Source organism: Protopterus annectens, chromosome 1.part1 (assembly GCF_019279795.1).
Source record: "Protopterus annectens isolate FY-2018-M chromosome 1.part1, PAN1.0, whole genome shotgun sequence".
NCBI lineage: Eukaryota > Metazoa > Chordata > Ceratodontiformes > Protopteridae > Protopterus > Protopterus annectens.
The window spans coordinates 187,268,022-187,282,294 of NC_056726.1; the positions used below are offsets into that span (position 1 = coordinate 187,268,022).

The window sequence follows — 14,273 nt, forward strand, 5'->3', positions numbered from 1 at the left end:
GAAAATATTCTCCCCTTCTGCTTAGTGCAGCAACAAATTAAGGTAGTAAGTGTGGTGGATATGTTACATCTCCCACAGCACAAGTTGTTATTGTACTCCTTGCCCTCATTCCCACCAAGTCCGTGCTTTGTCAGAATTCATGAGAAAAAAATCCAAAACTCCATCTCTTCTCCCTGAGAATGGCTGTGTTTCAGGATGTAAGGAGCCTAGCAGAACAGTCACGTTCCCTACAGCAGAGAGGGCATCACAGCCTCAGGATCTGGGTGCTGATGTAGATGCCATTATTCTGATAGACTCATCATTAAGGCGTCTGAGATTGAGGTTGTTAAAAGCTTTCCACTTAACTGTGTGGTACAGAGGAATAAAGCTCTAGCGATGATCCAGGCGAGCAGAGATCAGCTAGCAACCTGGGTGCTAGAAGAACTTACAAAGGGAGAGAGTGACATTTCCTACTCCAGTGCCAGCGTATATAACTTGGTGGTTCACAGCATGCAATATATCGGCTAGAGAGCTTAGCTACATCCATGTGGTTGCGTTTTTTGGACACCCTCCCTTTGTAAGGTCTTCCAGTACCCAGGATGTGGTTTAATTCATAGGGTGTTTTTGGGACAGGTGTTTCCATAGGGAGAGCATAGGAAATGTCTTTGACGGATCCACACCTGCTGCTTTTGAGGTGTTAGGGTCTCAAGGAATCCTTGATAACTGCTTGGCTCCCACTACTGGCCCTTGCCTTTCAGGAACAAGTGGGCTGTTTGGGTCCTGGAGGGGAAGGGAATATACTCCACTCTTCCCCCTGTTGATGAGTTTTCTTCCTATCGGCAGCTGCTACTGAAGTTCTTTTTAAAGTGGGAAAGTGCAGAATTTTGTATCTGTTTGATGTCCTTGTATTCACTTGCTGTAGTATTCTTTACTTGAGGGATATCTCCGCCAGAAGGCAGCAGAAGCTGGCCAGTATACAAAAGTCTTTTGCCACTAAGAGTACATGGTATGTCTGATGTCAGCTGCAGTTGGACTTAGGCCAAGAGCAGATTTACACACGTTCCATCCTCAGAACTTTTCTGCTGCCAGTCAGAACGCCAGCTCCAACTGCCAGTTGTACAGTTTCCAGCAATTCCGATTTCTGCTTTCAGATAAGTGCACCATTGGGGAATTTTTTTTCCTGCTATTTATTTATGTAATCCAGGAAGGGCAAGTGCCAGAGTGAAAGACAAAATCCACATAAAGACAGCCAATACCCTGTGTCTTTTTTATGCCTAGGCCCCAATGATGACCATATGTTGTGCAGTATTTGGCAGACATTCATTCCTAAGACCCTTAGAAGTTGGCTTTCATCACTAGCTTTATATCTGAAAAACCAGTGCTTTAAATTAACTAAGCGCATGGAGGGTTGTTCTTTATGTTCTACTTTTGCAGTCATTAGATTTGGGTTATCTGCTTGCAGGTAGCCCTCAGTCGGCCTGATTATCAAAGTTTTGGGTCCTGCATCGGTTGCTTTCTCATCTTCCATGACGTCGGGTAGTCAGGGGTATAAAGCATGCCGCCGACTCCATTACATCAGTCTTTCTTGTCGTGCCCGAAGCAGTTCGCAAGTGCCGGTCGGACGAATCCTGAAATTTTCGTGTTCGAGTTTCAGATCCAAAGTCTTAGAAAAAGGTAAGTACCCCATTGGAGATCCTTTTTCTTGCTCTAAACCGATCTCAGTAAAAGTTAACAATTGTTTTTCTTGTGGAAAGCAAATATTTCATAAAGATTTTCATTCGTACTGCATTCCTTGCGTTAGGCACAGACCACGATGTCCCTCACTATCGTTTTTGTGCCTTATTCAACCCTCGAACTATTCGTCGTCGGTCCATTTTCGCATCTACTATTTTGGTACTCTGTTCAATTATCCAGACATGGCTTCAGTAAGCCACCCGACTACCGACATTCCGAAAAAACGTAAAGATAAAGACAGAGACAGAACACATGGGTCCAAAGCTGCAGACGATGCTTCCGTTAAGCTAGTTAGCAATTTGCCGGTACTCAGTGAGGTGCTTTCGTAGCCCCTGATACTCGCTACTTCAGATTCGCAGGCCTCTAATGAGACCCATTCGGAGTCCAGTATGCCGCGAGATGCTTCTTCGACTATGTAACCTGCGGATGTCTCTACCTTGGATGGGTCCAGAGCCGCTGTGCAGGCACTGGCTTCTGAGGGTGTATTCAGGCCTACTGACTTGCATATCAAATCAACGCCATCTTCTTCTTCAAGGCCTAAAACTTGATCCATGCCTAGAAAACCGATGCCCAGACCTCATGGTCAGGCCCCTGTGCCTAAAAAACAAATGATTCGAATGGCTGAAGACCTTATTCTAATCCGTGAAGCCACCCTTCTCCCTCTTAAGAGACCTAGAACTGATTTTCCTTCTGATTCGTCGGATCAGGATTCTGAAATTTCTGTTTCTTCCGATACCAGGATTTGCCTTTATCTACAATTCTTATGCAGAGGACTCCATTCCCTCTGCTTCCCCTCTAGAAGATTTCTCTTTTGCTGAAACTTTGCATACTCTTAGGGAGCATTTCTGCTGGGAAAGCCAGGATTACTCTGACTTCAAAATGAAGCTTGGGGAATTCTTACTCCTACCTCCACACAGGCCTTTAGCTATCCCTCCTGTACTGGACTATGATGCCTTCATGGAATCTAGCCTGGCCCCAGACACTTTACCTTCGGCTCCCAGGAAACCTGACTGGTATTAGAGTGCCTGACTCTCAAAAGTTCCTCTTTAAGAATCCTACTGCGGATCCAGAGACCATTTCACAGGGACCCAAAGGCATTAAGGTTACTATTGCCAAAAACCCTACCCCCCAGCCTCTGATAGAGATTGCAGGGCCCTGGACAGATGGGGTAAGAAGGTATACATTTCTGCTGTTTTGGCCATTAGGGCCTTAAACTGCCAGTTTCAGATGTTAAAGTATCAGCAGCATATTATTGGATTGCTTAAACATAAAATTTTGTTGATTCCTGACTGTGCTGAAAATAAAGAATTACAGGATTTAATGCATTCTGCTAAACAAGTTGGTAAACATACTTTGCAATGTGGTTTTGATTCCTTAGAGGCATCTTGCAGGGCTGCTGTCACTGGGTCTGTACTTAGAAGGCATACAAGCCAAGGGCAATACTCATTGAACCAGACTGGCCACGCCAACACTTGTGTTACCCCCTCTTGCGCAGTATGTCACTACAGGAACCATGGCACCTAACTCAGACTTCTTCCCTACTGTCCCAGCAGGAGGGACAGATCCTGTACCCTCAGCTTCAAACCCTGAACCTGGCAGCCTGGCTAATTACATGAGTTCTCCTATACCATCCCTCAGCAAACAAGTGCTGGATGTTATCCTGGAGGCAAGGAGGCCTATTACTAGAAAATCCTATGCTGAAAAGTGGAAAAGATTCTGTTCTTGGAACCAGGCTCAGGGGATAGGCACAACAGTTTACAGCATATTCTTTAGTACATGACAGAGATGCTTCACAAGGGCCTTTCCTTCTCTTCCATTAAAATTCATGCCTCAGCCACTTCAGCACATTATAATACTGAGCCACTCTTCTCTCACCCCCTATTGAAACAATTCCTCAGAGGGGCCAAAAATTTAAGACCACCCAGCAGAGCTCTTGTTCCTGCCTGGGACGTTAACTTTGTATTGGAAAAGCACACTGTACCTCCTTTTGAGCCAGCTGCAACTGCGGAGTTGAAATTTCTTTCTTGGAAAACAGCCTTCCTTCTAGCCATCACTTAAGCAAGAAGGGTGTCTGAATTACAGGCCCTCATGGCAGAGGAGCCTTTCATCATCTTTCATTCGGACCGGGTGTCCCTCAGGACCAATCCTTCTTTTATGCCCAAGGTGGTATCCAGTGTGGCCCTTAATCAGTCCATTCATTTGCCAACCTTCTTTTCTAACCCACAGAACTAAGGGGAACGAATACTGCACTCCTTGGACGTGCACAGACAACTTAGATTTTACTTGGACACGACCAAGACTCTCAAGAAATCCGAACAGCTGCTAGTTGCCTTTGCTGCAGGGGCAGAGGGGGAAGGCCATTTAGAAGCAAACCATTTCTAAGTGGATAGGCCATTGTATTCTTTTCTGCTATAAGCACCATGGAAAACCTACCCCTCAAGGGATAAGACCCCATTCCACCAGGACTGCATCTACTTCTACAGCCTTTCTCAGAGGTGTTCCTACCAGGGACATCCTAGAAGCTGCTACCTGGAGTTCTGTACATACCTTCACCAAGCATTACCACTTGCCAATTTTTTCTAAATCCAGAGCTGGTTTGCCACTGCAGTCTTGCAGGGGCCTAATAGCTAGTCGTAATGCTCAATAACTGCCTCCTCCCTTCCTTAGCTTTGGGAATCTACCCATATGTAATGACTGCAACAGTGAAACGCGAAAAACATAGTACAATTGTGTACACTTACATAAATGTAGATGTTTGAGTGTATTCACTGTTGCAGTCCTGGCTACCCTCCCTCCAGCCCCCTGACTACTATTGGCTATACCTCTCTTCCTGTTTACTATACTTAAGCTTTCTGGTGTATTTGCTTTTTGTTGGAGGTGTAACCATATATATTTAATTGCTTCCCATTATGGGGGCATCTGACATCTGGGGCAAGAAAAACTGATTTAATGGCATTGGCTACATGCTTTATACCCCTGACTACCTGACGACATGGAAGATGAGACAGCAACTGATGCATGACCCAAGACTGTGATAATCAGGCCGACTGAGGGCCACTTGCAAGCAGATAACCCAAATGTAATGACTACAACAGTGAATACACTCTAACATCTACATTTATGGTAAGTGTACACAACTGTACTTTCCTCGTGGCCTGAAACCGAGCCACTGAAGCATAAGATGAAGAAATCTCGGCCTTCGCCTTTTGCTGCACCTTTCCCATCCGATGCATCTCCTGAGGTGCTCATCTACCCAGAGGCACCTCAGATTCCCGGCATGGAGTCGCAGGCCAAACCCCTTTCTGAGGTCGCTTTGAGTTCTGCTGCAAGCACGTCTCAAGGTGGAAAAGACGTCTGATCTGGATGTCGAGGGAGAACCCAGGCTTGAATGCATCAAAGATCCTAGGTATTTACCACAGATATCTGTTACAGGTCTGCTGCAGCCTTCGTACTCAGGCATTCAATCCAGACATCTGACGTTGTAAAATATATTCTCTCCAACGAAGAAAAAAACACAGACGAAGCACTTCTCCACTGCTAAAGGGGCTCCTACATATTGGCAGGCCTTCGCTGAGTTTTTTTCAGGCCTTCATGGCTCTTAAGCAGCCTACCTTTCCCCACCCCAATCTCTCAACTTTCCCAGAAAAGTGCTAGGGAGCCAGATTTCAGATGAATTGTCTTCTGATGATAAGGAATCTTTAGACTGCTCTACTCAAAACCCTTCTCATTAGGAATACATCTCCCCTGAGTTAGAGTAAGTGGTTGCAGATTCTCCCATGGACACAGTTTTAAATGAGATTCTTTCCAAATCTTAGATGTCCAGAAAAGGTATCATCTTCTACAAGTGGACCGTCCCATCTCTTCTGCAGTGCCACCAGTGCATCTAGCCTTTTTGGATGCTTTCCACCATGCATCCCAAAACCCAGGCTGCAGCCCCCAAAAAGCCAGACCATTTTACAAAGTCCCCTGAGGACTGTCAATTTCTTTTTAAGATGCCTGGCTGTAGACCTGGTCGTCATCTCTGTTACTACTGAAAAACCTTCCAGGATGCTCCCTTCTACCTCCCTACTCCCATCGGACAAGGAGAGTAGAACCCTGGAAAGGCTAAGGAAAAAGGCATACACTTTAGCTTTCAGAGCCATCAACGACCTAACACGCACAAAATACTCCCTAGAACTTATTTGTCAAGCAACTTTTGTCATCTCAGACCTTCCAGATTCTGAGGGAAAACTTAGCCCTGAATCTTTTAGGAGCTTCTTCCCAAGTGCAAAAGCACTCCAAATGCAGCTATGATGCTGCTGTGGCCTGCGCTAGGACAGCTGCTACCGGGTCAGTATTTAGAAGATTCTTATGGCTTAGATTTCAGCCACTGCAGGACGATTTCAAATGCAAATTAATGGCTGCACCTTTGGACAATACAGCCTTGTTTGGGCCAGCTGCTGTTTTTAAAACCCTACAAGAAAAGTCCGAGTTAAAGCACCTTTTACTTTCCCTGGTGCCCAGGTTCCATAGCAATTTTCCATCCAAACCTGTCTTTGTTTGCAGCCATTCTCAGCAGCAATAAAGCAACGTTTCTAGGAGATGTAAGAGACCACAAAGAACTAGGGCTCCTCAGGCACCACCCCAACAAAAACACCCCTTTCCAGGCAGAGCAAGGCAGTATGTGACTACCCTGCAAATGTTCCCCCTCTCCCTCTCAAATGCTGTCAAGACATGGCAAACCATTATGCAAGACAACGGAGTCTTTCCATAATCACAAAAGTATACTTTATAGTTTTGCACTTCACTCCCACCTTTTGGGGCATTCCACAACTACCTAGAGAGCAATATCTCTTCCCAGATTTCCTCACGGATTTGTGGCAACAGATCTCCATTCAAATAGTTCCCCGTCCCTCCAGAGGGAAGGATTTTATTCAGGAATGTTACTAGTGCCTAGAAAGGATGGCCTCTTGAGACCAGTCCTAGACTTATCTAATCTCAACGCCGCCTTTAAGGTTCCCTCCTTCAGAATGATATCTCTACAAACCCTTTTTCCTCTGCTTCTCCCACAGGGATTCATGGCCTCTCTAGACATATAAGATGCCTATCTCCACATCCCTATTCACCCCAGGTACAGGAAATGTTTGTTTTTCTGTGGGTTCATGGCATTTTCAATTCTCTGCATTGTCTTTTGGATTCTCTGCAGCCCCAAGAGTATTCACTAAATGTTTGGCTCCAGTGATTGCTCACTGCAGGCTCCTGGGTATTCAGATTTTCCCATACCTGGATGACCTGCTGTCACAGGCCCCGAATCCTCAAGTTCTTCAACAGAACCTGCAGACTACCATTACCCTCCTTGGAAATCTGGGGTTCACAATAAACTTCAGAAAATCAACCCTCTTGCCATCCCAAGACCGCATTTTTCTGGGCTGCCGAATCTAAGCAGACATGAGAGTGTCTCTGCTACCCCTAAAGACATAGACCTTCAGGCCCTCTTTCTGTCTCTCCACCCATTAAAACACATCGTAGTCATGGAATTCCTCAGGGTACTAGGTTTTATGGCCTCAATCCTACCCATGGTACCCCTGGCAAGGCTACACATGAGGAAATTCCTGTGGTTACTCAGATCTGTCTTGACCCAACACATCCACTAGAATACATCATTCCCCTCATCCTATGCCTGAAGATGGAACTTCTCTGGTGAACCCAGCAGGTAAAATTAAACCCAGAACTACCTCTACATCCTCTAGCCCGAGTCCAAGAACTTTACACAGACGCATCAAACATTGGCTAGGGGCAGACCTGGCCAAAATTTGTAGTCCAAGGAAAAGGTAGCCCCTCTCACAGAAAAGGGAACACACAAACTTAAGGGAGATTTGAGCATTGCTCCTAGCCTTACAAACCTTCCATTCTCTGCTTCACCCAGGTGCAGTAAAACTGTTTGCTGACAACATGACTGTACTGTATTATGTGAACAAGCAAGGGGGAACCAGATCCTACCCTCCTGTGCAGGCTAGCTTTCCTAGTGTGGGAATTCCTGACTCAATACAACATGACAATTCAGGCCATGTACGTTCCTTCCAACGGGAATCTTGTGGCAGACTCTCTGAGCAGGTCCTGGACCCAGTCCCATTGATGGATACTTCACAACAATGTGTTCCTGGAAATAGTCCACCAATGGGGTACTCCACACACACAGACTTGTTTGCCTCCCCCATGAACAGACAATTTCCAGTATTCTGTGCCATTGTCCCAAGTCCTCTGGCTTGGAAAGTCAATGCCCTGTCCTTCTCATGTAAGGGGCTGTTTCTATATGCATTCCCTCCCCTTCTGCTGTGACCAAAAATTTTGCTCAGAATCAGACAGGATCAACCAAAAATCTTGCTGGTGACTCCCTTTTGGCCAAGACAGCATTGGTTCCCTCTTCTCCTGCAATTAGCCAAGGGCGATCACCATAAGTTACCCCATAGAGTGGACCTCACACAGAACAGAGGATCCCTTGTACATCCAAACCTTCCAACACTACTGCTGATACTGTGAGTGATAGGATCCTATTTTCCTTCAGACACCTTTTCTCTGAGGACATGCTCAGGGTTTTGCAGGAGGCCAGAAAAGCCAGCACTGGAAAAGTCTTACGTTTCCAAATGGAAAATATTTTCACTATGGTGTCTCGCTAAGAACCAAGACCCACTGGCAGTGAGAATACCACTGGTTCCGAAATGTGTGTGAACTGCTCTCAGCCTGCCTGGTTTATTTGTTAGTTAAAGCCGACATCAGCTATTTCTGCTTGTCTGCCTTTATCCCCTGCTCTGGCATTCAGGTTTGAGGTAAAACAATTCCTTAAAGGCATCCACCTCATTAGGCCTCCCAGGAAACATATTCCTCCTTCTTGGGACCTTAATTTTGTTGTAGAGAATTGCCATTGCCCCCTTTTGAACCCGCTGCTTCAGCCCCCCTCAAACATTGCTCGTGGAAAATCGCATTGCTAGTAGCTCTGACTTCAGCTAGAAGGGTGTTGGAACGCCAAGCCGAGCTGCTTTTTCCCCTCTTCTTGGTCTTTCAGAAGGACAGCGTATTATTAAAAAGAAACCCTTCCTTTATGCCCAAGGTGGTTAACGAGATATCCCTTAACCAATCTATTCAACTACTGAGCTTCTTCCCCTCTCCACAAGTTACAATGAGAGGATTCTGCACTCCCTTGATGTTCACAGACCACTGCGATATTATATGAACAGCTTTTGTTAATTTTCACCCCAGGGCTCTGGGTCTCCCTGCATCCAAGCAGACAGTAAACTATCTCCTTTTGCTACGCTCACCATGGAAAGGATCTTGCTGCACCTGTGAAAGCCCATTCTACCAGAGCTATGGCTTCATCAAAGGCATTCTTCAGAGGATTGGATAACAGTGACATCCTGGAAACAGCCACCTGGTCTACTATTCATACTTTTTCCAAACATTATAAGCTGGATGCTGTCTCCAGATCTAGAACCAGTTTTACCAAAGCCATTTACATGGCTTCATAGAGAGTTCCTCTGCTCCTTCCTTCTCCCTTCCCTCTTGAGCTCTGGTGTTCTCCCTCAGGTAAAGAATACTACAGCAGGTGAATAGAAGGACATAGAAAAGATGTGCAAAATCTTACTATAACCATAGATGTCGTCCTCTTTACTGCTGCAGTATTCTCTCCCTCCCACCTTCCCCACTGGTCTCTTGTCTTTCCTGGATGCATTGACCCCTCATATGCTTAATCTGGCTTTCCTCCTGCGGCATTCAGTTCTGAGGATGGTACGTGTGTACATCTGTTTTATAGCCTATATCCAACTGCAGTCATCAGATGTACCACGTACCCTACAGTGGCAAAAGACTTTTGTATACTGGCTGATGTTGGGCACCTTCTAGTGGGGATAACCCTCAAGTAAAGAATACTGTAGCAGTAAAGAGAAGGACATCTGTGGTTATGGTAAAATTTTACACAACTTTTTTTTGCTGGAGGTTGGGCATGTCTGTTGGACTCCAAGTCAGAAAATTTTTATAAGCTGGTTCTTGTACATCATTGCGTGTGTTGGTCAAGCATGCAGACATCCCAGAATACAAGGTTTTGCTGGAAGAAAATGCCTCTTAATGATTGACAAAGTGAAGTTCGACCAAGGACCCAGTAAAGAACAGCCCTGTAGTAGGTCAACTGATGCATTAAGAACATTTACTACAGTAGCATTTAGTCTGTTTGAGCATTTATTTTTACTTTCACAAATATTAATCTGGACTGTCTGAGCAAGACTTTAACACTGCTTTCTATTTCTCAGGTATTTCAGGTCTTGGATGAAAGCAAACAGTTATATGCAATAAAGTATGTGAGCTTTGAGGAAGCTGATGACCAAACCATAGAAAGTTATCAGAATGAAATTGCACACCTGTGCAGATTACAGCAACATAGTGACAAGATCATAAGACTGTATGACTAGTAAGTTATATATTTTTTTATTATTTTGTTTTAAATATTTCTAGTATTGCATGTAGTTTCTTAATTAGATAATTGGAAAACTTTGGCACAGGATGTCAATTAAAAAAAGTAAAAAAAAAATATATTTATATATACATTAGAGAACTTGGCATAGCTCCTCGTGGTCCCCTGCAGAGTTCCTAAGCCAGCAGAGAGCAGAAAAAGCAACTTTCTTGATTATAAGTATTTTTAAACATTTTATTTTGCATTTTTCGATCTTTTGAGCTTTTCGACTACTGTTTGTGCCTATATTACTGTTTTATTACCTGATTTTCCTGTTTTTCTGTGCTTAAATTGTTGATTGCACTTGTTGGCTAAAGTTTTGCTTAAAAGTAACAAACAGGCTAATACACTCAAGTGTACCAGCCTTTGATAGCAATTTAGTCGAATACCAAAGCATTTACTGTATTTTTTCTGTCTGTTTGCAAAAACTAAAAAAACAAAAAAATACTTCTCCTTTCCTAAACTTTCCTAGCTAGTTGTTCCAGTGATCAGATTTTGCTGATCCCTGGGCTTTGTATTTGGTTCCTGTGTTCCTCCATTTTCTTGTGTGGCCAGAGGTAGTTTCTTTACTCACCAGTGGGAGTGGGGAATACTGAGCTGCTTGTTTGTCCTCAGAGGAGTGGTTAGAGACAGCAACTAGTAATTCATTGGCCATTTTGGGTCATTTCCTGTTTTTTCCAGCCCCCTGCTATAAAGCACGCTTTGGCGGGCTTTTTATGGCATTAGAGAACTTGGCATAGCTCCTCGTGGTCCCCTGCAGAGTTCCTAAGCCAGCAGAGAGCAGAAAAAGCAACTTTCTTGATTATAAGTATTTTTTAAACATTTTATTTTGCATTTTTCGATCTTTTGAGCTTTTCGACTACTGTTTGTGCCTATATTACTGTTTTATTACCTGATTTTCCTGTTTTTCTGTGCTTAAATTGTTGATTGCACTTGTTGGCTAAAGTTTTGCTTAAAAGTAACAAACAGGCTAATACACTCAAGTGTACCAGCCTTTGATAGCAATTTAGTCGAATACCAAAGCATTTACTGTATTTTTTCTGTCTGTTTGCAAAAAACTAAACAAAAAAACAAAAACATACTTCTCCTTTCCTAAACTTTCCTAGCTAGTTGTTCCAGTGATCAGATTTTGCTGATCCCTGGGCTTTGTATTTGGTTCCTGTGTTCCTCCATTTTCTTGTGTGGCCAGAGGTAGTTTCTTTACTCACCAGTGGGGAGTACTGAGCTGCTTGTTTGTCCTCAGAGGAGTGGTTAGAGACAGCAACTAGTAATTCGTTGGCCATTTTGGGTAATTTCCTGTTTTTTCCAGCCCCCTGCTATAAAGCACGTGTTAGCGCGGAGTTGCCACTGTTGCACACAAGAGCAGCGGCGGTTAAACAAGGTTAAACTATTCGGGCTACCTAAATTCCACTCTTCAAATTTTCCCTTAAAACTACCTTCCTCGAACTGTACTGCCGATTTAACCAGCGTATCCTATAACTAAAAGCTTCATCTCTACTTGATTCCCAAGTAGACTATTCTCTATCTGTAAAGCCTAGCACTTGCTCCTACAGTACTTGCACCTTGATAAAGCACTATTATTATAGATAGTACCCCACCAGCCTAGAACCCACATCCCCGGAGTCTTTTGTAAGTTTTTTTATCTATTACTTCTAGCATGTCGAGGGATCAGTTGCTAGTGTCCTCTCCTGCTCAACTGGTGAACCTGGGAATATTGAGGCAATGTTACAATTGCCTCATGTACACAGACAATCCTCTCCTTCTCCCACAAAACACAAATACATGCGAGAAATGCAACTATACGGCCAAACTGGAGGCTGAGCTCTCTCAACATAGGACTGGCAAGACCAGACAGGAGGAGAAGGTAACCACACACACACTACATACCCAGTCACACACAGTACCATCACAACTTCAAATCATACACATAATCACACAGGCATACGCGGAGGCTCTGACCAAAAATCTACCAAAACAGCAGAGGCCTCCAAAGCAGACACCCAAACTACCACCACCTCAGGACCCAACACATGCAACACATAGACCACACAGTCAGAGTGTCAAACAGTCACAGCCCTTAAGGCCAAACACAATGCCAGACACACTAGTCATTGGTGACTCCATAGTCAGGCTCACTGACGTCCCGCTCACCAGACTAAGGAGAAGGTCACAGTAAGCTGCCTGTCGGGCGCTAGAATCCGCCACATAACGCAAGCACTCAGGTCTCTCAACAGCAGGTACAAGTACGACTCAGTCATTGTCCATGCTGGTGTCAATGACCTGAGACGTACCTCCTTGGACTACATGAAAAGAGACATTGAGGAGCTCTCTGATTATGTAGCCCAGGCAGGTATGACCCTGACCTTGAGCAGTATCCTACCTTCACCTAGAATGATGCCACAATACAGTGATAAGATGATCAGCTTTAATAATTGGCTTAAATTTTGGTGTCATTCAAAGGGGATCCAATGTCTGTCTGCCTGGGATGACATGCTGGACAAGCCACGCTGCTGCGCAAGGGACGGCTTGCACCTGTCACCCCTGGGCTTCCGGATATTGGCAAAGACTCTTGCCACCCCCATAGTGCCTTTTTTAGGCAAGGCTCAAATTCTAAACCTACCACCCTAGAACACAAAAAAGGAAAAAAACTAAGGGTAATGCTGCTCAATGCCAGAAGTCTCAATCTCAAGATGCACGCACTCGAGGCCCTTCTCAGTATGGAGAACATCAATGTCTGTGCTGTGACAGAAACCTGGTTCAAGGCTCCTGAGAGCACCCCAGCAATATCAGGTTTCACCTCATATCATGCGTTCCGGCCCCAAAATCCGGACAACACCAAGAAAGGAGGGGGGTGTCCATATTCATAAAGGACACACACACCTCAAGGTTGGTGGCAACGCACGATGCATCGGAGACCATCCAGGTGCAATTAACCATAGGCAAGACCGCTCTGCAATTTGTAGCATGTTACAGGCCATCCTCTCAAACTCAGGAACCTCACATGGCCTTCCTGAAAACACTGGAGGGGATAAATGTATCTCCAAACACCATCATACTAGGTGATTTCAACTACCCTAATATAGACTGGGAACACTACTCAAGCCCAAACACTCTAGCCCAAAGGTTCCTGGAGTTCATAAACTCAAATGCCATGGAACAACTAGTCACCATCCCCACAAGAGGAGAAAACATACTTGATCTCATCATCACGAACATGGGATCACAATTTTCAACACCGGAAGTATACCCCTCACTGGTGAGATCAGATCATAAACTAATCTCGCTGGAGGTCCTCATCCCGCCCCCACCTGAAATAAAAAGACCACAGTGAAAAACTTCTCAAAAGCCGACTTCACACTTCTAAAAACTAGTGTGGTCTCCTTGAAGGCCCCTGAGCCAGTGGTAAACATTACTCAAACCGCTGAATCACTTACAAATGCCTTCTAACAGCACCTACAGGACTGCATGGATCAGGCAATCCCAAACAAAACTAAGACTTTTTGTACCAAAGGCAAGCGTCCAGTCTGGTGGACCCCAGCCATACACAAGCTCTACAACAAAAGGAGGAAGCTACTACAAGATAGAGCAAAATCCTTGAAAGGTAAGACACCTTTGATCATTATAAGTAAAAAACTAAGAGCTCTCATAAAATCATCCAAGGCACATTTTGAGAGAAAAATCGCCGAGGACTCAAAAGACAATCATAAGGCCTTCTTTAGCTATGTTAGAAACCTAGGAGGAAACTCCCAGATATGCTCAGAATTAGTTCAAAATGATGTGAAGATTACTGAACCTACACACATTGCGAACATACTGGCTGACAGGTTCAGTGCAAACCCCCCCCCCCCCAGGGGAGAAATATCTATACCAGAGGATTGTAGCCCCCCAAACATCTCCAACGCCCAAGTGATAACTGCTCTCTCCAAGGCAAAAAACACAGCATCCATGGGACCGGATGGTGTCCCCGGCTGTGTGCTCCACGAAGTCAATGAGGAATTAAACCCGCAGTTAGGACAGCTGTTTAATCTTAGCCTCACCTCAGGATACGTACCCAAGGAGTGGTGCACGGCGACTGTGGTCC

At 44.7% G+C, this 14,273-nt stretch overlaps 1 protein-coding gene across 1 annotated transcript in view; it reads left to right on the forward strand.

Annotated features, from left to right (window-relative positions):
• TTK (TTK protein kinase) overlaps positions 1-14,273 on the forward strand; it is a gene marked incomplete at its 5' end in the record, with an annotated part of 1,887,454 nt that overhangs the window by 1,083,754 nt on the left and 789,427 nt on the right. Inside the window, 1 exon segment of the mRNA XM_044074056.1 lies at positions 9,993-10,150. Within this exon segment, the coding sequence (XP_043929991.1) occupies positions 9,993-10,150 (158 nt within the window).